Source organism: Schistocerca gregaria, chromosome X, assembly GCF_023897955.1.
Source record: "Schistocerca gregaria isolate iqSchGreg1 chromosome X, iqSchGreg1.2, whole genome shotgun sequence".
NCBI lineage: Eukaryota > Metazoa > Arthropoda > Insecta > Orthoptera > Acrididae > Schistocerca > Schistocerca gregaria.
In genome coordinates, this window is record NC_064931.1 from 543,353,421 (window position 1) to 543,378,495 (window position 25,075).

A 25,075-nucleotide genomic window follows, 5' to 3' on the forward strand; every position below is an offset into this window, starting at 1 on the left:
ATGACAAAATGATGAAGGGCCATTTGCACACAGTTGTCCATTTACCTATATAAATGTGTGAATTCAATGGCATAGAGACTGCATGGACAACAATTAAAAGAAATGTATGGGGAGTACACCATAACAGGGTCATTTCACAGGACAGTCTGCTAGAAATGAAAAAGGACAAAACTTTTTACGTGGCTGCAACAAAGTAGGAGTAGAAAAGTGAACTTGTCATGAAAACAGAGAATATGTTTTGGGGAAAATGATAAATTGTATAAATGTTGGTGGTATGGATTCTGATGACAATAATAAAGATGACAACAGTGACATTTCCGATTTTTGTGAGGCTCAATCTACATTTTCAATGATAGCAATAGAAAAAACTCAACTGCTTCTTTAAGAACCAGCAAGCAAAGCTCTAACGAATTACAAAATGAAATTCTAATAAGTAACTGCGTTTGGCATGGTACATTTGAGAATATTTTGGACATTCAACTAACATACATATAACAGTGGGCAACTGTGTTTGGAGGGCACCAATCACTGTAGACATTTTGTGAACGAACTTTCAGACCCCTCCAAACTACTTCTCAGGCTTAGGGCAGTTCCTACAGTAAGCATACTGCTAAATATGAATACTTTATGTTAATAATAATACTTTGTATTTAAGTACTGAAATAGGTTTCTTCCATCATACACATTGCATTTGATTCATTTCAGGCAATATCAGTGGTGATGTTTTATCTTGTTTCTTCCTTCTGAGGGATTGTGTTAACTGTCTGCAAATGTCACATGAATTTTTTCCTTTCACACTGGTTTCCTTTACCAAACGTGAAGCTGCTAGTGAGGATGCAGACGACATTACATCACATCATCACCATATGCAAGGAACAAATAAGTAATATCCCCTAGTGGTGATGTTTTAACTGAATAAAATAAAATGTGTATCATGACTAGCACATCCAACCTCACACTGACTGTTTCAGGCGCTGGTACCAACCTATCCTCACATGCGGTTGTAATCTGTCAGTTGATTTCAGTAATGTTTGCCAAGGGCTTTCTAATGTATTCACTGCAATTATGGTTTTGTGCTCTCAAGGGTGTCACAATAAACACCTAACTCCCTGGCACATTCCTGTTGACAATATTCTTCGGTACAGTAGATTAGACACAAACAAGAGTGATGTAATATGTAACCAACCAAGTGTTTTTTTAGGAAACTCACAAGAAGTTACCCAATTACAAGCATCATTGTAGTTATTTTATTTGCACTCAATTTTCAGATATGATATTGATTAAATCACACCTAAAACTCCCAGATATGCTTTGTAATGCACTTGAATGTACTCACTTTGTCAACAAGGCTTATATATTTCTGTTTGCCTTCAGTTAGGTGGTTCTTTGCTGTGGATAACTCTTTCTTCAGTGCTTCAATGGTATCCATTTTGTCAACTTGTTCTTTCTTATATTTATCAATTTTTTGGCGCATCATTTCCTATAAGAAAAAGATAAATACTAAGTCAACTGATTCATCACTTCAAAGGAACACACATGCAGCCACATCACATTCTCGAAATAAGTACAGCAAGCCATTTTCTGTAATGACAATATCATGTGGAGAATGTGTTCGCTACATACACTATGTGATCAAAAACGTATCCGGACACCCCCAAAAACTTACATTTTTCATATTAGGTACAGTGTGCTGCAAACTACTGCCAGGTAATCCGTGTCAGCGACCTCAGTAGTCTCATTAGACATCTTGAGAGAGCAGAATGTGGCGCTCCGCGGAACTCTCGGACTTCGAACGTGGTCAAGTTATTGGCCGTCACTTCTGTCATACGGTCTGTACGAGAGATTTCCACACTCCTAAACATCCCTAGGTTCACTGTTTCTGATGTGATAGTGAAGTGGAAACGGGAAGGGACATGTACAGCACAAAAGCGTACAGGCCGACCTCGTCTGTTGACTGACAGACTGCTGACAGTTGAAGAGGGTTGTAATGTATAAAAGGCAGGCATCTATTCAGACTATCACACAGTAATTCCAAACTGCATCAGGATCCACTGCAAGTGCTATGACAGTTAGGCGGGAGGTGAGAAAACTCTGATTTCATGGTTGAGCAGTTGCTCATAAGCCACACATCAAGCTGTAAATGCCAAACGAGGCCTTGCTTGGTATAAGGAGTGTAAACATTGGATGACTGAACAGTGGAAAAATGTTGTGTGAAGTGACGAACCACAGTAAAGAATGTGGCGATCTGATGGTAGGGTGTGGGTATGGCAAATGCCCGGTGAACGTCATCTGCCAGCTTGTGTAGTGCTAACAGTAAATTTCGGAGGTGGTGGTGTTATGGTGCGGTCGTGTGTTTCATGGAAGGGACTTGCACCCCTTGTTGTTTTGCATGGCACTATCACAGCACAGGCCTACACTGATGTTTTAAGCACCTTCTTGCTTCTCACTGTTGAAGGGCAATTCGGGGATGACAATTGCATCTTTCAACACGATCGAGCACCTGTTTATAATGCACGGCCCGTGGCAGAGTGGTTACATGACAATAACATCCCTGTAATGGACTGGCCTGCACAGAGTCCTGAACTGAATGCTATAGAACACCTTTGGGATGTTTTGGAGCACCGACTTTATGCCAGGCCTCACTGAATGACATTGATACCTCTCCACAGTGCAGCATTCAGTGAAGAATGGACTACCATTCCCCAAGAAACCTTCCAGCAGCTGACTGAATGTATGCCTGTGAGAGTAGAAGCTGTCATCAAGGCTAAGGGTGGACCAACACCATATTGAATTTGAGCATTACTGATGAAGGGTGCCACAAACATTTAACTCATTTTCAGCCAGGTGTCTGGATACTTTTGATCACATAGTGTGTGTCAATAGCTCAGTCCCACAGTTAGGAAAAGGATAAATTGTCCCACGACATACCATCCTTAATGTTTGGCTAAGAACTATGTTTGATACATTGTTAGAGGCATAGAAGATGCCAATGATTTTTTCACAAACAAAATTAATATGATTAACCCAATGCAGATATTCATCCATGTACACTTCAAGAAATTTATAACCATCATATTCTGTCGCCAAGATACCAGCTACATTATTTACATTGACATGATGAGAACAATCTGCTTCAAATGCCAGTAACTGAGATTTACTGGTCACCAAAATATGTTGCTACTTACATTACACCAATTGTTCAAAATTCATTATGGTTATGATATTTAGTGATCAACAACTAAATACAATTTTCTTGCATTAAGTTGTTATGATATACTGATCCAAGTCTGCAAATATGAAGGTATCTCAAAGCTTTGCTCATCAGTAAAGAAGATACACTGCTGATCAGCTCCTGTTCACAAAGTTAAACACTGACATTTGTAAACCAAGGAGACTTAATTTAAGCTTGAATTACACCGTATGTACTTCCTGACTTAAAATTCGGCCACCACAGAGGTTAAATCCAGGTTGTTCACTTAATGTGAAAACATATCTGGCCACCCCTCAGAATCCTAAATCTGGCTATCTACACTATAATGTAACACTGTAGGATATACAGAACTCTGCTTGAACTTGTGTTGTGTTGTGTTGTATCTGTTTACGTCAGGTGGTAAACGTCTTACAATGCAAATGCAAAATCGCGAACAGTAGTCCTTTCCTTCTTTTATTTATTTATTTATTTATTTATTAAACCTTGCTACACACATATGCTACAAGTCGAAGCCTGTTGGAACTTCAAAAATAATTTCCTTCATTTTTCAACCCACCAGTAACAGCAAAGAATTTCAGAAACATTTCTGTGAAAGAGCAAGTGGTTGAATCACCATCATAACAGTTATGTTTGAGAGCTTCCTCATCACACAGCAGCCACACAAGACTGGGCAGGATCCACCCATGTGATTGCAGCATGACCACCTTAGGCACATTCCTTTTATTTATTTATTATTTGTCCCGTAGATCAAATCAGTACAATGGCTTGTAGAACTGATATGGGATAAATCAATACAAATATACAGTTTACAGGAGTCTAAAACAGTAAACAAGAACACAGAAGAATGATTATTTTACATTACTTACAAAATTATGTTACTTAAAGTTACAGCTTTACAGAGAATTGTTACATGATGTGACAAAATTGACTTAACAACATTCAAGCTTTGATACATTATCATGCACTAAGACAATTTTGATTCCAAATATTCCCGGATGGTATAAAAGCAGTCTTTTATTAAAAGAGACTTCACTGTCTGTTTGAATTTATTTATTTCTTGGATTTCTTGTATAAAAGTTGGAAGATGATTATATAATTTTATTCCCATAGACTTGACACCGTCACTGTACAGTTTCGTTGAGTGGGTAAGTATTCTTAGAGAGGTTTTTGATCTTGTGTCATAATCGTGGTAATCCATATTTTTGCTAATTTTGTTGATACCTTTTTTTGGTAAAGAATAATAATTCTAGTATGTATTGGCATGGGAGAGGCAAAATATTTAGTTTCTTAAATAATGGTTTACAAGTGTCTCTTTGTTTTTTGAACATAATTGTTCTGACTATCTTCTTCTGCAATTTGAATATCTTAATTGATTCAGAATTTTGGCCCCAGAAGATGATTCCGTAGCTAAGTACAGAGTGAAAGAGTGCATGGTACATGGTACATTGTGGTTAGGGTACTTGTGTTAGTGACATTCCTTATTGATCTAATCATGAAGCATACTTTACTAAGTTTTGTGCTGGTAACATCAATGTGCCTTTTCCATGTGAGCTTTTCAGTAATAGTGACGCCCAAAAATTTTATTTCATTTTCAAGTTTAGCATTATTTTTTTCCATTGATATATTTGGTAGTAATGGATTTCTGTTTTGGGCCGTGTGGAAGGTTATTCCAATTGTCTTTTTTGCATTTAGCAGCAGCCTGTTACTTTGAAGCCATCGACTTATTTGATCTGTGGTCCTATCTATATGAGATCGGAGAATTTGTTCGGGTGCAGATATGAGTATAGAGGTGTCATCAGCAAACAAAAGGGTTTTTGTGTTTGGTAGGCTGTGAGGAAGCATAAAATTGTGTATTATTGTAGTTTGACTTTCCATGCAAAATAACTTTAATAAATTAAGTATTTGAGGTGTAGTAACACAATATGCGTATCCTGCTGTGAGTGTATTTATCAATCATCATTTTCTTATTTGAAGTTCCAGTGTTTGTCCTCCAGTTTAGTACTGGATTTTGCACTCTCCAATCGTATGACTGTTGTTCAAGCATTATGTAATCGAGTTGTAAGTGGAAAAAGATCTAACATTTGTGAAATATTTCTCAGTTTGGATTAATAGAGGAGTGAAGAAAGCTTGTAACATTTCTATTGAGTGAGGGAAGTACTATTGGACAAATCAGATCAAAGATATTTTCTTGTTTCAAGAAACATTGTTCTGGCATGAATTATTTCCAGCTTTCAGCAAGTCTCAATAATTGTGATGAAATGTTACAATTTAATCTTTTTGCAACATTGGCAGACAACAGGCAATACTCGGGCGACTATTACTACATTTTTGCACTATCATAATCAGTTTCCTCACTGAAAATCCCCATCCAATATTGTTACTGGTAACATACTACATTTTATGAGCTGCCCTCAAATATTTACCTTCAGCATTCCTTATCAAATAACCATGAAAAAAATCTCTTTTGGACACAAACACCACAATTCAAATCAGGCTTCACGATATCTTTAAATCCAAAACAGTAAATTTCTACTGACATAGAACCAGCAAACTACCTCAGCATTGTCAGACTGTTTTAGATAATGTGAGAGAATACAGAACTGATGAGTAATTTCTCATATGTTTACTGCTGTGTTCAAAAACCTAGTGAAAAACAGTATTAAAGTATGTACTATAAAAATATAGGCTAATTTCAACTTACCATAATCTTATGATGAGAGTCTATTTTAATGAACCATAAACAATTTTTAACAAGAGCATGCCTTCATCTACAAAAATCAATTGGTATAATATACTTTGGACTTCAATTCAGTCTGTGTTTATGTGCACTCTGTTGTCTCACTGAAGTACTATGGATATGTGGCCACTCGAATAGATGCACAAAGATACATTGTTAAAACTCATTCAGTGCCACAATTTCATAAGTAAAACTGTGTATCCACAAAAACCAAATTTATGTTGGTTGAAGCAGAAAAAGGCATCATCATATATGCAGTATAGTTACGTTATTCACCCTTACACTACAGGGTACTGAAAGTAGCAACATGATTTTCAATCTGGGTGCTTGAAGCTCTGTCACAGAAGATTGAAACCAAGAGCCAGCACAGCCTTCACTTTACAGTGCAGCCTTATTATGTCAGAGCTAGCAAACATCTTGGCATTTACCTCTCCTTCACTGTCTCAGTGGTGGACAGGACAGATAAATAGCAACGACAGTGACAAGTTTAGTTGCAGTGTATGAATAGATGAGCTTCCTGGTCTTAAAATCATAAACTTATAACCCAACATAACATCTTATGCGAAAATTAGTCAGACTATTCCTCAGAAATGACAAGAAAATATGAAATGAATTAAGAAGGATAATTCTGAGCCATCCAGGAAGTAACTTGATGGCCACAGTGCTGCTGAACATATTGTGTGTTGTTGCCAAGTTTCAGTTACAATACTGACTGGAAAAATTAAAGTTCCACTGCTGGTATATTACTTGAGTGGGTTTGGAAGTGAGTACAGCTTGCATCTCAAACATGTGGCTGCCAAGGGGTGGAATACGAAAAGTATAAGCCAATGAGTTTTATTTCCATTTTTGCAACTAGATTCAGGAACTGGAGGGCTGTTACTGTTAATACTCAGATGTGCCAAATGCAAACTGAACAAGACATATCAATAACTGTCAATTATATTTGTTTCCCCATCTTAGGCATACTGAAAACTAAGCTCTTTCACCACATGCAATTCACTCTTCTGGAGCATCTATAATTGTTATACTAGAAGCACTCTGAGTAAGCAAAACACCTTTTGATCATTATAGACAAGGATAGGTTTTTAAAAAAAAAACATCATTAGCACTATCCCCATAACCAAGGAACAAAAATTAAGAGACAAGAAAACATTAACTGCAAAATGTGAACATCCACAGAGCAACTTCAACTTCATAACCCATAAGCAACCTAATGCTTGAAAACAAGAAAATCTACATTGTACACAATGACCAACAAAGTAGGCTCAAAAAGCCACAACAAAAATAGGTTCATCAAAGTGAAAGTTATGCTTAGTTTCTATGCAGTGCCTCACAGTTGGCATAGAGTGTTATTAATTTAGTCCCTGATGATTTCATATGAGCAGCACCTCTAGGCTACTATAATATTCATATGAGAATTATCTAGGTGTGATACAACAGCGCAGATGGGCATACAGCTCTGGAATTTTTCGGACTATTTTAACAGTCGTCATTGTTGGATTATAACACACACAATATAGACCTATTATATACCACTTCAGGTTAAAAAATTTCCCTATGCTTGTATCCTCCTGCCAGTGACTTAATTTATTTCACAGCTGACTATCAACTCATTGTGGAGGCGATGAACAAGAGTTGCAGTGTATCACCCAGTCATTACGAACACTCCACCACCACCACCACCACCACCACCACCACCACCTTTTCGTCTTAATCATTTAATATAGCAATCACAGAATGCTCATGTTATCTGCCCCTCATTAGCTGTCTGCTAGAACAGATTCAAATGATGCTTAAAAGTGGTATACTTAAAGTCAAATGTTTCTCTTTCTTATTTAATGTAACTGAAAATAACTACAAGGAAATTTAGTACAGGAATCCTGAAAAAACCTTCTGATCATACTGCAGAACTTTGTATACAAAACCAACTTTTTGTAATCATCAGACAAATCATGGAATTTGCTAAACTCCACTAATTATTATAATATTATTTATTGGTTGATAGGTGCTTTTGGTCACTTATTTTTACCACTTATTAAAACATCAGCTTTTGCCACATGGAGTTTCTGTTTGTACCATAAGTATTCATCTACAGAGCAACAGCAGAATAATCAGTCAGAAGAGCTGACAAATGGAAGTTTCCATGGCTATTAGCCTGTCTTATTTTTCACTTTTTTTGTGAGTCATGATTTTCACATTAAATACAGGTTGCTGAGCAAGAATGTCTGGAGACAAGTGAATTTGACCAAGACTACTGTGAGGGTGATGTCAAGCCTTGACAACAGCCTCCAACCTTTTTCACTAATTTAAAACCCACAGGTGCTAGGGATGCCAAAAATCCAACAACTCCATGTACCCACCATTAATGCCTTAGTCAATGATACCCTCTTCACCAAAGAGGTTTAGCTAAAACACTGAAATACAAAGAGCATTGTAAACGTGTCTAATGTAATAATTTGTGAGACATCTACAGTAGGTTTAGGAGTGTGGGGGGAGGTAGTCTTGTGAACTGAGACATGATGGGCTGAACTCTTGCTTATTGCCTTTACAACTAGGTGACAGTCTGCTGTTGGCAAAATGATGCAAGCATGAGGAATTTTTATGACAGTAACTGGCATACAATGGGTCTGTTGTGTGTGGGGTGCAGTAGTGTTGAGGCTATTCACACACTGTTGATGAATTCTTTCACATGCTGAAATTAGGTTTGGGTTATAATCTGGCTAACACTGACTACTGTTAAGGGGACTGGTCCATGAATTCCAGGAAAAACCTTGAAAAAATTGCCAGTTTTCTAAACTGTGTATCTCAAAGAATAAGAGTTGTAAGCCCATTTTTATGTATGAACCACAGCTTTAGCTCTCATACTTTTTTTTAATTGTGTTTTTTGTTGCAAGTGAAATAAACCATGCCAATAATTTATGTACATCATAGGTACACACTACTCAAAATGCAAGCAAATTAGGTGGTTTATTTTTTCCTGGAAGTTCTTAACACTATTATCTTTAAAGCAGACAATTGAAAAGATGGCACTGTCATAAAATATTTTAAGTATGATTATCAAAAATTTTGGGAATGAATTCAGGGTTTTTCTTCAAAAAAGCATTTTATTTTCAAAGTTAAGTCGCAAGAGTAGTCAGCTTTGTAGTTAAGCACGTTTTAAGATGCTGCACAAAATTTCAGCTCTCTACCTTTAATAGATTTTAGCCAAAGTGTACCAGAAAATGAAATAATTTAACTTTGGGGAAATTAAAGTTAAAGTTAAAACTTGCTTTTTCTATTGAACTTGCATGGCACTAGTGTATCGAAGATCCATATTCATCTTGTTTCCTACTTCTTATTCTTGCTTCTTTGGTGACTTCCGACACTGACTTTTCTGCTTCGAAGAGTCTCCTTCGGTCAATGGCTATTATATCTCTATGCATATTTAGTCTACCAGTTACTCCCATCAGTTCTGTTACATTAAACCTTGACACTGCACCATCATTGAAACATAGAACAGCATCTAGCACACCTATTTTCAAAGTATTAATCCTACTAGAACAGTTTTTGATACCCATTCCAACATACAATCATTGAAACTTTCATTTTGATTTTGAGTCCTACCATGTAAACATTTCTCTAATAATCTTGTGTCACTAAGATCAGGTTTCATAACTTTAATGGTAAAAAATGTTTATGGTTCTTAGTCTCACCTTGAGTAACAGCCCTCTGGTAGCCACACCATCAATCACTGCTAGGTGGGCAGAGTGCATGGCATGGGTTGTCATTTGTAGAGGATTTATGAAAGAAGGTAGCCCATACTGCCTTTTTTCATTCCCTCAAGGTCACTTTTATTTTTTTCATAATAATACTGTAACTGGTCTATTACTTCATCTGTAAGCCAACCACATCCACTAGGGCACTTACCATCAGGTAATTTCTTTTCCTTCAAAGTCCTCTTCAAGTTCTCATTCTTGTACCTAACATTTTCCAGACATGTCCAACACATTCAAGTTTTTCAATTATCGTGTCAGCATAAGGTTTGGATTCACAAACATTTTGGTACCCTTTTGAGTCCCCATCTCCTAGGTAAGATGTATACATCACACTATATTTCTCCACTGACCTTCACAATACCTTCAGAATCCACTTCTCCACTATAACCAGTAAAATTAATTAAAAACTTATTATTTTCAGTTCCACTAGTACAGCCATGACTGTACTCGGTAATACATTCCACATCAATGACTTTACCATTGTCCAAGGAGGTAGTTGTCACTACACCATTTAGGGAACTATGGACAACAGCAAACAATGACTAAACTCTCTGTATAAACAAAAGATAAGCAACTGTAAAGGTTTTGCAGGTTAGACAACTTGAGGGACTAAAAAGTCATAAACACGAAACAAATGTGAGCAAAACTTCATTTTTAACTGAGCTGACTGTGTGCTAAGGGGACGTTGTGGTGCATGCAGTCACTTTTAAATTCCTCCAATTTTGGTATGTGGTCCATTTTTCTGGAAGTAAACTTTTTTATTTTGAAAACTATAGAGAACTTTTTAAGACAAAAATTTAAAAATTGATTTTTTGACAGTTATTCACGTACAAGTCCCCTTAAAATGGCAGATTAGAGCCATGAAAGAACAGTGCATGGATATTCTCTGAATATTCAAGAACCATATGACAACCCGTATCACTGCATTACACCTTGATAATTCTCATATGAATATTATAGTGAACTAGAGGTGCCGTTCATACAAAACCATTTGGGACTAAATTAAGCACTCTGTAGCGACTGAGATACTGCACAGAAACTCGACATCAGACTTACTTTGATGAACGTAGTGTTACTATGGGTTCTCTCTGTCTCAAGTGTACTGCAAGTTGGAAAGTTATTCCACACAGGTGCTTTTCGTTTTTATTGACAAAGTGCCAGCAGCAGTTATACTGCAATCACTACGAGCAGATGATACTTTTTGTTCTTGCAGTATTTATAGGCTGAATGACAATTTTGTTTAAGGATAATTAATTCTACACAACATCTTCAGTGTTTTGTGCTTCTCCTCCCACATTCTGATGACAAATGTTTCATCTTTCTTATTAGCAGAAGGTGGAATCATTCTTGCTCTGCACACTTTCAATGGTTTCAGTTTCCTCACAGCTTTTTGGTCATTGCGTATGGTCTCCTGGCCCAGTAGACTTTCTTGATTTGGAATGTGTTATTCGTAGTTCAAAAACAAGTTTTGATAGTCATGAAAAAGTTTCCAGTGATTCAGGAAAATAATTCCAGTCTTGGATCACAAAGTTTATTTGTAATCAGATTATTAATTTCAGTCAGAAATTACCCTCAACAGACATGAGAAAGCTTGCTGCATTACACAAATTACGCTATTATACAATAATAGGGCTAAACATTATGACCATTGCCCACCATAACATTGCATGCCACCCGATAGTGTTGCAGGCACATAACACGGTAACAAAAGTATATAAGTAGAGCAGATATGGATGGGGGATTACCCCAACAAGGATATGGGCTGTAAATGAGGAAATCCATTGAGATAAGCGACTCTGACAAAGGGCAGATTATAATTATACAGAGCCCGTAATTGAGTATCCCAAAACAGGCAAAACTGGTCGAAAGTTCAGTTGTTAATGTCACGAGCATCAGCAGAAGGAGGTAGGAGGGCAGTGAAACTACCACTAGGAGCTAAATTGTTGAACAATCATGACTCTTCATAGAATGTGGGGTTCCGAGGCTTGTCTGCCCTGGAAGGTAGGATAGATGGTGATCTGCAGCATCTCTGCAGAAAGGGCACAATGCTGGTGCACGCACAAGTGTTTTGGAGCACACCGTTCATCGTACATTGTTGGACATAGAGCTCTGCAGCAGACCATCCTTACAGGTTCATGTGTTGACCCAATAATATCCTCAATTATTACTGCAGTAGGCACAGGACCATCAGAATTCAACCGTAGAACAATGGAAACATGTCAGCTCTGCAGGTGAATAATACTTTTGCTCCACTAGATCAATGTTCATCTCCATAAACACCATCAATGAGGTGAACAGCGGCTCGAAACATGCGGCGCTGGACCTCCTGCGCTTGCATGGGACCTGGGGTAGTAATCAAAGACACATTGACAGTTGTGAACCATCTGCATCCCTTCATGCTTAATGTCTTTCCTCAACAGCTATGTTATCTTTCAGCAGAATAAATGTCCATGTTTCAGAGCCAGAACTGTGCTACAGTGGTTGGAAGAATATTATAGTGAACTCACATTGATGTGTCTGCAGCCAAATTTGCATGATATAAATCCTATGTAACCCATATGGATCATTATCGGGTGCCATCACAACATACGCAAATTAGCGGCCCATTAATTATACATATTACATGACTTTAGAGTAGACATCTAATGCCACATGCCTCCACAAACCTACCAACAAGGTGTCTGATCCCTGCTATGCATAATCAGTGATTTATTTCGTTCCAAAGGCGGACAAGCATGTTATTAAGCAGGTGGTCATAATGTTTCGACTGATCAGTGTATTCATAATCGTTACCCATTTTGGCTTCATTAAACAAATAAAATTAGGTAAAGAGCACCACTGAAGCATACGTACCACAAATAAAGAGAGACTCAGTAATACTGCCCAACTACTTTTCTTATAGATTGGTCTGATAACAGGGTATTTCACTTTGTTGGATATATTCCCCCTTATCATGGCGAGATACTGTGTATGTGAGTGGAAACACCAAGTGATTATGGACAATGGAAAGGAAATAGATCATAAAAATGCATGTAACTGCTTTCTAAATTATTTAGCTCAAACAATACAGAGGTAAATGCATCTATTACATTTTAGATTCCTCGAAATAGCCAGCCTTTGCTTTAATCACCTTAGATACTCATGGTAAGTGATGGGCCAATTTTGCCAAGGTTTCAGTTGGAATTAGTCCCCATTCTTGCTGCAGGACCTCCCACAAGTGTGTCCCACTCACAGTTTCCCATTTTCCGGTCCTCCTGTCCAACTCCTCACATCGTAGCAGTATCAGGTGGCCATTCCATGTTTTTCATAATTTTCTGAATCCCTATAGACTTCACATATGTCTGACAAGTGGGATGTATGTTTTGGGTAGTTGTCATGCTGCAAGACAAACCCTGTCCCAATCAGACGCAAATCAGATGTCTTCACATGTTGCTAGATAATGGAAAAATGAAACTAAAGGATTATCGTGCCATCTACTTTCACCAAACCCTTGACTTTATTCCCTCCAAAAAATCCCCATAGCATCACAGAACACCATCCCTGCTTCACAGCTGAAATTACACACTGAGGATTCAAGCAGTCATGGGGTAAACAGTGTATGAACTGACATTGTTTACTTCTAAACATTTTGAACTTGGGTTCATCAGTGAATATGACTCTTTCCGAATCTCCAGACACCCAATTTACGGTATTGTCGCCAACTGAAGCCTTTCCTTCTTCTTAACAGGGTGCAGTAATATAATAAAGAAAAAATTAACTATCAATTCTTTATTAACAACTGAACTTTAAAGACATCAACTTGTCTACTGGAAGAATACAGAATGAAGAAGATCCTGAAGAGCATGATACTAAAAACTTCTGGAAACAATGCATCGAATGAAAACAACTTTCAAAGGCATTCTGCAAAACTGAATACCAAGTAAATATCTGTTTCTATTGTATGTAAATGACAGGGTAATTTGTTATTTGTAAAAGGAGATTGTTTAGCACTTATTATTGCAATGTGTTCTTTATCTGATGTTACTCACATCAACACCAGGAGGGTAGTGCATCACTGTTACTTTCAGTTGGCTATGATTAAGAGTGGCATTTAAACCATAACCACAAGGCTACTTACACTATAAAGTAGAGTCATCCCAAATCTCCTACCCAAAGACTTAACTCAACTATTCAAAACTTCCAACCAATTGCTTCATAGTACATTTTTAAATTTTAATTGAAGAATAATAACCATCATGTACTAGAAAATGTCTACTTCAAGTACAAATAATAGAACATTACAAAGAAAATTTCATACCCACAACAGGTGTTCAAAATTTCTTTTCTTAGCTCCACAGTAAAAAATGTTTTAACATGCCAGAAGCTATGATACATCAGAAACTGTAGTATGTTACAAATTTTAGTAAAGTAAAAGGCAGTAATAAATTTAACATTTTTCTCTAAAACCTGTTAATGTGTTCCGCTGCTCGTGGTCTTGTGGTAGCGTTCTCGCTTACCAAGCACGGGGTCCCAGGTTCGATTCCTGGCATAGTCAGGGTTTTTCGCCTGTCCCGAGATGAGTGAGTATTATTGTGTCATCATCATCATCAATCATCAACATTATTGTCAGAGGAAGGCAATGGCAAACCACCTCCATTAGGACCTTGCCTAGTATGGCGGTGCGGGTCTCCCACATCGTTCCTCTACGTTCTGCCAAGAAGCATGGGACTTCATTTTCTGTTAATATGACTGATTGAATTTGTTGAAATGAACTTACCACAATGCACCTGGCTGTTACATAACTAAACAATGAAATTAATGCCCTCCTTATCTGCTTACATGATCTACAAAGTCAAAACGAAGTTGATGTATGCCTGCCTGACCATCACGTAATTACAGAAATGTATATGTTAAACCAAAAGTACTGAACATTAACTGTACGAAAAATATAGAGAAAGGAGGAGTTGGCATATTTGTTAATAATGATCACCACAGTCAAATATATTGAACCCAGTATTTCACTTAGGTCAACAATTTGAATTGCTGCTATGAGGAAAAGTCTTTATTATTATTATTATTATTATTATTATTATTATTATTATTACAGTAAATGGATCCCCACAGGAATATTTTCAAACGGTTTTAGAAATTTTTGTCATTATTATACAAATTAGCAGACAAATGTGATAATATGTTAGTCTGTGGAGATATAATTTTAATTTCCTGCAAGATTAAAGTAATCTTTTTGAAATGTTTCTAAACAGTTATAATCTGCATTAATTTCCCCATTAGAATTACACAGGAATGCAGTGCATTCATAGACAACATAGGTGAACACTTAATCACTGACATAAATGTTCAAGTCTTTTAGATTGCTAGAAGGTCTAAGACATGACCCTAATGAGTTCTTTCTCTAATTATAAGCCTGAAGTAATTTTCAGAAGGACTTCCAGAATAATGTCAAATTATGCCCTTTGGGTGCAGTTTTGATAGTGTGACTATCTCATTCTATAGCTGGTAATTTGAAGTCTCCCCCTGTCACAATAGTATTATCAGAAAACTTGCTCGCCATATTCTGCAAGTTCTCTCTGAATGCTCTGCCACTACAGCTCCTGAATCAGGTGGTCTATAAAAAGCATCCGATCACCATCTCAGACCCAACTTTGATGCTTAACTTCACCCGGATTATTTCACATTTGAAATCCGAATTAACCCTAGCAGTACCAACTAGGCAACCGGGAGGAGGGATATTTTACACTCACCTTTCATAAATATTGGAATCTAGTCCAGTACTTTGTATTTTATAATTTGGAAAAATTATTAATTGTTTTCAATTAATTCTTCTACATGATTCTATAATTTTTTAGTTAAACTTGATCCAAATATTTTACTAATAGCAGTAGATGCAACTTTTCAGAACAAATGTGATGTTCAGTATTCTCTGGTTCTGGAAACTACCCACATATCAGTATCTCTTTATAACGTATGTTGTCAATAAAAGTCAACAAGAATTAACTAAACCTTAATTTTTTGTGGTGGTCATAAACCCCTTCCCCGTAACAAAGGGAGAGAAGTCCTGGAGCAATATTGTTGTGCAATTTTCTGAACCTATATTTCTGATTTAAGACATGGTTCAAACCAGAGGACCATGATCAACTCTAGGTACAATGCTACAAATAATGGGCTTAGCTTCCATCCCACAAGAATTGCTACCTGTCTACACAAATTCAGCTAATTGCTTAAAGGAACAGAGTATGGTCTCAGAATCCAAGTGGCAGATTTATTCATGCCTACATGAACTGTGATTTGCAACCAGTTTCACCCTGTACATCCAATAGCCAGCAGCAGGGCCTTGTCCACATCTCAGGCGAGACCTGGCAAACATGCCTAGTGCACACTTGCTTAATTCCCTACCAGTCTGCTGTTTTCCTGAGGGGCTCCATTACCCACTTAATACAGGAGCACCCAATGACTAGCAGACCTCCCCTCTGCACTTGTCTGGACCTGCCAGGAAAAATTAGCAAATGGGCCAACAGGCAAGGCTCAAGTGTCCTATGGACACTGGGTAGCACCTTGCACCTTTTGCTAAAGCATAATGGGGCAACCCTCTCCCCAGTGGTACATGACCCACCACAGTTTGCCACTCACCCTTGAGTGAAGGCAGACCACTCAGATAATGTGCATCAGAAGACAAAGTGACAGTGAGGCTTCCAGGAGATTCCAACAGCATTAAAATTATTACAGCTTCTACCAGAGGTGCCTCAATGTCATTTCAGCTTAAAGCAGTAGCCTGAAGCCTGTAGAAGCCAATGCAACTTCCAGCTGTTTCCAGACAGTGGCAGTTCTCCTTGTATCTGCACATAGTGTGCACAGTTTCTATCAATTGCTACTGTGTAAGAACCGTACAATATCACAAAAAAAGAATACACAAAACACAACAAGTAGTAGCAGATAAGAAAGAAGAAGCAGACTTCAGCAAGGGAGAAAAATTACTTCACTATGGAACTCTCCTAAAACTGCAATGCACACTATGTACAAACACAATCTGCTGCTGCAGCTGGCACCTGCTCTTGCTTGGGCAGCTGGAGGCTTCTGGGTATTAAAGTAGTATACGCAAAAGTTGTAAATTCCAAAGTGAATCAAGCAATATTAACACTAACAGTGAAGGGAATGCACAATTCTAAATTAACAAATAAAGCCTAATATTCTACGTGCCTAACATTAATAACAATAAAAATCTTAATATGTTACTGATCTTTGTAAATATCTATGGTCAGATCATCTTTGTCATGGGTGATATCAAATTTTGGAGATGAAAATATCAAAAAGTTGACTTATTATTCTATTTTTATACACAAGGGCTTATGGAGGCACATTCTGGGATTACTCATCCGTCACTGAAGATACAAACTTTCACTTGCACAGAAGTGTGCAATAATGATAATTTGTGTTGTCCACTCCTTAACGACTTTAGAAGGCTCTTTCAGCAGTTGGGCAAACTGACAACAGTCTCACAGGACATTTACTCCCTTATGAAGTTTGTCATCAAAAGTCAATAGCAGTTTGGAAACAATGACATTCATAAATATAATACTAAAAGCAGAAATTTCCTATATTATTCTTCACACAGCTTTAGTGTGGGACGGACGGAGAGAGAGAGAGAGAGAGAGAGAGAGAGAGAGAGAGAGAGAGAACTTTGACTATCTACCCAATCATGCAAAGATAATAATGTACAGAACATTCTAGTTGAGAATAATTAAATATTAGGAAGAAAGGAGATGACTCACTGAAAGGCAGAAGTGCTGCATCATCAACAGGTACACAAACAAAAGGTACAGAGCTTTGCTTTGCTAGCTTCAGAATGAAATTCCTTGTGTGTGTGTGTGTGTGTGTGTGTGTGTGTGTGTGTAAGACATCCCCTTCTTCCCTATATTGTTCCAAAAGTTTTTATGTTTATTTATCAGTTTTACTGGGGAAAAAATCACAACCTCAAAATTAGTATTGTCTCACTTATCGATCTCTTTGAGAACTAAATAAATTTTTGGTTGGAATTTTATTTTTTCTATAGAACTGTATATACACTCCTGGAAATTGAAATAAGAACACCGTGAACTCATTGTCCCAGGAAGGGGAAACTTTATTGACACATTCCTGGGGTCAGATACATCACATGATCACACTGACAGAACCACAGGCACATAGACACAGGCAATAGAGCATGCACAATGTCGGCACTAGTACAGTGTATATCCACTTTTCGCAGCAATGCGGGCTGCTATTCTCCCATGGAGACGATCGTAGAGATGCTGGATGTAGTCCTGTGGAACGGCTTGCCATGCCATTTCCACCTGGCGCCTCAGTTGGACCAGCGTTCGTGCTGGACGTGCTGACCGCGTGAGACGACGCTTCATCCAGTCCCCAACATGCTCAATGGGGGACAGATCCGGAGATCTTGCTGGCCAGGGTAGTTGACTCACACCTTCTAGAGCACGTTGGGTGGCACGGGATACATGCGGACGTGCATTGTCCTGTTGGAACAGCAAGTTCCCTTGCCGGTCTAGGAATGGTAGAACGATGGGTTCGATGACGGTTTGGATGTACCGTGCACTATTCAGTGTTCCCTCGACGATCACCAGAGGTGTACGGCCAGTGTAGGAGATCGCTCCCCACACCATGATGTGGGTGTTGGCCCTGTGTGCCTCGGTCGTATGCAGTACTGATTGTGGCGCTCACCTGCACGGCGCCAAACACGCATACGACCATCATTGGCACCAAGGCAGAAGCGACTCTCATCGCTGAAGACGACACGTCTCCATTCGTCCCTCCATTCACGCCTGTCGCGACACCACTGGAGGCGGGCGGCACGATGTTGGGGCGTGAGCGAAAGACGGCCTAACGGTGTGCGGGACTGTAGCCCAGCTTCATGGAGACAGTTGCGAATGGTCCTCGCCGATACCCCAGGAGCAACAGTGTCCCAATTTGCTGGGAAGTGGCGGTGCGGTCCCCTACGGCACTGCATAGGATCCTACGGTCTTTGCGTGCATCCGTGCGTCGCTGCGGTACGGTCCCAGGTCGACGGGCACATGCACCTTCCGCCGACCACTGGCGACAACATCGATGTACTGTGGAGACCTCACGCCCCACGTGTTGAGCAATTCGGCGGTACGTCCACCCGGCCTCCCGCATGCCCACTATACGCCCTCGCTCAAAGTCCGTCAACTGCACATACGGTTCACACCCACGCTGTCGTGGCATGCTACCAGTGTTAAAGACTGCGATGGAGCTCCGTATGCCACGGCAAACTGGCTGATACTGACGGCAGCGGCACACAAATGCTGCGCAGCTAGCGCCATTCGACGGCCAACACCGCGGTTCCTGGTGTGTCCGCTGTGCCGTGCGTGTGATTATTGCTTGTACAGCCCTCTCGCAGTGTCCGGAGCAAGTATGGTGGGTCTGACACACCGGTGTCAATGTGTTCTTTTTTCCATTTCCAGGAGTGTAGTTTGTTCTGTTTGATCCAGAAACAAAAACTCTTGAGATAAAAATGAAACTTTCTGAAACAGAGACGCACGCGCACACGCGCACGCGCACGCGCGCACGCGCACGCGCCCACACGCACGCGCACACACGCACGCGCACACACGCACGCGCACACACGCACGCGCACACACGCACGCTACTACACAGACCAACTATGTTAAATACTTCCAACATTATATTCTATTGTAGAAAGGTAGGTAAATTTTTAATTACATTTTCTTTCTCCAGTTTGCTCAGTCTTCTTTCCTGATCAGCGGTCCGAGATGACACGTCCATAAAATCCTACAAAAGGGATTAAAAGGGTCACATTAATGAACATGAAGTAAATAAAAAGAAAGAAAGATGTTAAGGAATTTCTTCCTAGACAGGAGAACTGCAAGCTCAGTGGATAAAGGATAGTGGGGGAAAAAATCTGTTAAGGCTGTTTTGAAGTTCATCTCTTAGAGTTCCCTTGACATCACTTGCAACTTTACATCAAAAATTGCATTACTGTAGCCGTTTTATCTTTAGAACATATCCAGCAATTACCAAAGAGTATGTGAGGGTGTTCAATTGCTTATATCTGTCAGTATGTACAATAGAACTGTTTCTCTTAGCCTAGGTATGATAAAAACAAGTACTGAACTATAATATGGAGCACCAATTATTCTGTACCTCAATACAAGAAAGTAACTGAGCACCATTTCAGTAAGCATGGAAGCAAATAATTTTACTCTTGGTCAATAACTACAATTTGGTCCACACCCAGTACCACTAGCTCCTAATTTGCATGCATCCCAAATGACATCATTGCTCATTGTCAACTTGTGAAGAAGTTCCATACTGAAGGGTGAATGCTGGTAACTGGGATGACCAACAAGTTATAAGATATGTAGAATAAAGAGTTGTTGATTCATGCAAGATGTGATTCATCAGCTGTAGCAAAGAGAAGATACTCCTCAACAGATGCCATTTTGTTGGCTTGATCATCAACTTCATGGCCACATCTTCTGTTCATTTCCCTACATTCACCCTGTTTCTAAGGAAGTATGGCTGTCTGTAAGATTTCTTCTGCAGCATTTGCAACGTCCACAGCTTCTTGTGCATTCCTTGTCTCTATAACAACCTTGTAATCGGCATTGGCTCTCTGCACGATGCAAAAATAAGTGGCATCCGTACCTTACTGTACATGTGGCCCAGGCCCCATGGCCTCTAAACAACACCCACTATCACCCCATGAGGTAGTAATTACTGCACTTGCACCACCCATGTTGATATCCACACACTTTTTCACTTTCATACAACCCACATTTACTTTGGCACTAAAGTTCCTCCAGACTCCACAATTCCACATAATATCTGATCTGATGCTGCTGCATTACTTACTTAACATCAACAACTTTAGTATCCTGTGCACTAAGTCAATTATGAGCAATGTCATTACCCTCTACATTGATTACCTTTATCTTCCCATTCATAAGGTGGTCTTACCAAGTGTCTAACCAGGATTGGCAATTTTAACTATATTCATGCCAACTGGCCATACTGTGGGAAGAGGTAAATATATTCATGGCAACTGGACATACTGTGGGAAGAGGTAAACTAGACACAGGCCTGCTTCCCTCCCTTTCAACTTTCTCCTCGTCTGCCAACTCTGACTCTTCTTTCCATCTTCTCTAAAATCTTCCTATTCCTGATCTCCCACACCATGTTTTCAATCGACCAGTTATAAAATTCTTTCTGCCTCTTCTCTGCATACTCTGCAGTAACGCTAATGCAAATATCACCACTCCGCCTTCTTCATGTGATCTGCTCTTAGACAAATTTACATTGTCTGCTCATAGCTTATCTACTTCACCTTTTACAATTTCCAATATCTCCTTTCTGGTAGCTCCTTGTGGTATTGAAAACTCTGCTGTAAGAGGTATTATCCATGACAAGATTATCCTTTATCAATTACACAAACACCAACAACAAGGAAACAAATATATTATTGTCCCAACACTTTTCACTACTTCACATACCAGCCCATATTCCTTGCTCAATACTACTGCTAGCTCCAAACAGCACACACTATTGTTCTTATCTTACAGTTCTCAAACCTTGGCGCCATGGAAGCTCTATTCATGAAATACAACAAAACAGCAAAACAAAATCACTTTATGAGGAAGGCACTTACACTTAACATGATCAGAATACTTCCAACTGTAACTTAACTACCCTGCCCAAATGACTGCTCATGATTACTACCATACACACTGAAAACAACGAGTATTATTTCACAGCACTCAGCTTTGCCCCCTGAACACATGACTGAAACCTTATGTAGTCTTAGACAGTGAGCCATAGCCCTTGCTCGTGGTAGCACATGTTACAGAACTAACATTCTTATTTATAATGGTTAGTCAGATGAAAACTGAACACAAAGGGACCATGGAATGTTTCATTCAAAAGTAAACATCACACATTTATCCCACTGGGAGAGAAGGTGATCAAGTCCTGTTTTGTAGAAAGCTGCTGTTCAGAGGATGTCACAGTGTTTCCCAACCAAATCTCTGAACCATAGCCTTTGTCTGATTGCTGGTGTGGGGCGTGCATTATTGTGAAGCAGGATGATTCAGTCTGGCAGCATTCTTGGGCATTTTAACTTCAAGGCTTGATGGAGCTTCTGCAAAGTTTTTCCGAATACTGCACACTGAGTGTGGTTACATGCTCAAGGAAATCAATAAGTAGTGGGCTCCTGAAGCCAATGAAAAAGGTCATCACCACCTCACCGAAACTTGTGTAAACAGCTGAATTTCTTTGGTGAGAGAGATGTGCAATGTTTGACTTGGCCAATTGCCCTCGGGGTTGTCAGACAGAATCATCCTGTTGTACATCCAGGGGCTCGTGGTCTTGCAGTAGCGTTCTCGCTGCCCGTGCATGGTGTCCTGGGTTCCATTCCCAGCGGGGTCGCGGATTTTCTTTGCCTCGAGATGACTGAGTGTTGTGTGTCTTTCATCATCATTTCATCCTCATTCACTCGCAAGTCGTCGTAGTGGCGTTAAAGAACTTGTCGAGCGGCGGCCGAACCGCCCTGCGAGGGGTCTCGCAGCCACCAATGCCATACGCTCATTATTATCCTGTTGTACGATAACGCCTGCCTCCCCATTGCCAATTGGATGAACACTAGGCTTCAGTCATTTGATTGGGAAACTCTGCAAAATCCTCCACACAGTCCAGATCTTTGGTGACCTGAAGAAAAAAATGCACGATGTTGGTTTTAATCTAATGAGGAAGTGGAAGAGCAGGTGCGGTTGTGGATCTATCAGTGGCCGATCACATTCCACAAAACAGGAAGTGATTGTCTCATCCCCCCATTGTCTACTCTCCCAGTGGTATAAATGTGTTAACACGTGTGGTGACTACTTCTGAATGGAAGCATTCCATGGTTCTGTTGTGCCAGATGTTCGATTTTCATTTGACTGCCCCTCATACATGCCCACAGAACATTCTGCAACTACTCTACACATACTGTATTTACCAATATAATTACACATTTGACAAATGATCTAATGTCTCTCCATAATACTTGCAGTAAAAACAAACAAACAAAAGGCTGCACTAATTCCTGTGTCAACAAAACTGCAACCTCACATTAGTTTCAACCCCCCCCCCCTATCCCCCCTCCTCCCCCCCTCATCCCCATCCCCAATCCTATCTCATCCTCATCTACGGACAGCAGCTGCAGGCATTGTCAATCCAATTCCTGACACCAGACAAAGCTTTCTGGGGGTGTAAGTCCACTTCTGTGTGGGGTTTGGTCATGGGGGCATGGTAAGGTTGCAGGACCAGACCATTGTTAGCTTAGACAAATAGCATCAAAAGGCAACATGTATTATTGGCACTTATTTGACTACACTGGTAGCATATCTGTGAAGGTGATGCTCCCACACTCTTGCAGCACATGGTGAGGATAGTGCGTGGCAGCAGAAGGTTGATGGCTGCCACGCAGTGACATTAGTGGTCAGCAATGCTGACTCCACTAGCTTACACAGCATCGTGTGGCCCCATAAGTGGGACTCTGCCGTACGCAGATGGAGCCAGTGGCACTCAAGACTACCAAGTTACATGAAGGGGTGTCAGCCTCCAGAGGTGGAAGCCACCTCACAGAGGGATGTGGTGTGGCACCTGGGTGCCTGTACCAGAATGGAAGGATGGTTGACTGTACCGCCCTCCAGGACTGGAGTCTGGCAGGTGCTGGAGGGGACCAGGAAGCAGCCTGTTAGTGGAGAAGTATGATCATTGCAGTTATGGATGCCCAGACTTTAGTGGCTGTGTGCTGTCACATGTCAAACTACCAGCATGGCCCTTTTGACACAGTAGGCACTGCTAGACTGCTAGTTCCTATGCTCAAATAATTATCTGTACCCATTGACAGCTCACTTCTCGTTCCAACATGCTGTTTCCAGTTGTACTCTGTGTAACAAATCTGTGGCCCAGGGGTATGAAACAGCTTGCTTTGACCTGCAAGAGTTCTTTTATACAGCTTTGGTTGCAGTATCATGGTGCTTGGCCTAATCTGCCTCATGCTGTTTGAAAAGCCTCATGCTGCAGTCGGTATGCTGGTATGTAGTGCACATCAGTGCCTTCCACTGCTGTGGCTGAATTGCTAGTTTCTGATGTACTGCCCAAAAACTATGGTGGCATCACACTACCAATCTTGATTGGGTGAAGAAAATATGGTCGATAGCACAGCACACTTCTGTTGAACTATCAGTACTTTTAACTGATCTATAGAACTTCCATTATGTCTTGTTTCCTTTATCTTTAAAGGTTTCATCGTAGTTCAACCGTATCAACCCAAAATATAGTGCTGACATTTCTCTCTACATGAACCTTTGCACCACCACTCACTCAAAAGTATATAAGCAATCGTCATTTCATCAAAGCGCAAGTTGATCTATTGATGTGTCATTGGATTGGCAGATTACAATTTTAATGTAATTTTCTGAGTCTCAGATGCCCTGTGTGTGTTCAACATGGCTGACTGAGTACACAGAATCCAGTCATCCCTGCCTAGAGTTTATCTTGGCAAAATTCTTTTAGTTAACATCTGGACGCTTTATGAGCCCAGACAGGAAAGTGGTCACACAAACAGAGGTCATCAGCTACTCACTGGATAGTGTCTAAGTGCCAAATGTGATTGAGGAAGAAGAGGATGACAGGTCAGTAGCGGTGATTGACTCTGAAGCCAGCATATGCCCAGCGCATTCAGTAGTGACAGCAGTAAGTGACATATGGTCTTTGTTGCTGATGAATACAGCCATTCCCGCATTAGCTCCTCTACACCTTATTACGTATTCCACAAGCAACTATACAGTGAATGACAATTGGTCTGTTATACCAGCACCATAGAATTTGTCTTATTCATGTAGTAAGCGACAAAATGGATTATAATGAAACTATTATTGAGGAAGTGCCAATCTCTTACTACATCAGTCTAACACAATTTCTTAATGTTAGTTTGAAGATAATTTCGAGCATGTCTCCTTTTCCACTGAAATATAACTTCCACACATATAGTTCCTCAAACCATATCAGTTCCACAGGAAAATTGGGTATGTCATATCAGTGGAGCCTATATTTATTTTCTCCTTTACTTTCTGCTTAGGTGAGAAAGTATGGTAAAAAGAAGAAATTGCAAGACATTTTGTGACATATGGCAGGCATCCATATATATTCCACTGCTAACCACTGAGATGTACTTAGCACCTAACATAAGATATCTAGAAGAGGGCTTACAGTGTAGTGTATCAGTACCTTTCCCCACTTTTTGAGAATTTTCCCTGTCAAGTAGAGAGAAGAGTGTCAGTAAATGCAGCACAATGAGAT

General features: G+C 39.7%; 1 protein-coding gene across 2 annotated transcripts in view; it reads right to left on the minus strand.

The window, feature by feature from the left end:
• Positions 1-25,075, minus strand: part of LOC126299236 (spindle assembly abnormal protein 6 homolog) — a 232,667-nt gene that overhangs the window by 82,655 nt on the left and 124,937 nt on the right. For both annotated transcript variants that reach the window (XM_049991022.1, XM_049991023.1), the window contains 2 exons: positions 19,436-19,504; positions 1,337-1,480 (listed from right to left, as the gene is read on the minus strand). In XM_049991022.1, the coding sequence (XP_049846979.1) occupies positions 1,337-1,480; positions 19,436-19,504 (213 nt within the window). The remainder of the gene's footprint in view (positions 1-1,336; positions 1,481-19,435; positions 19,505-25,075) is intronic.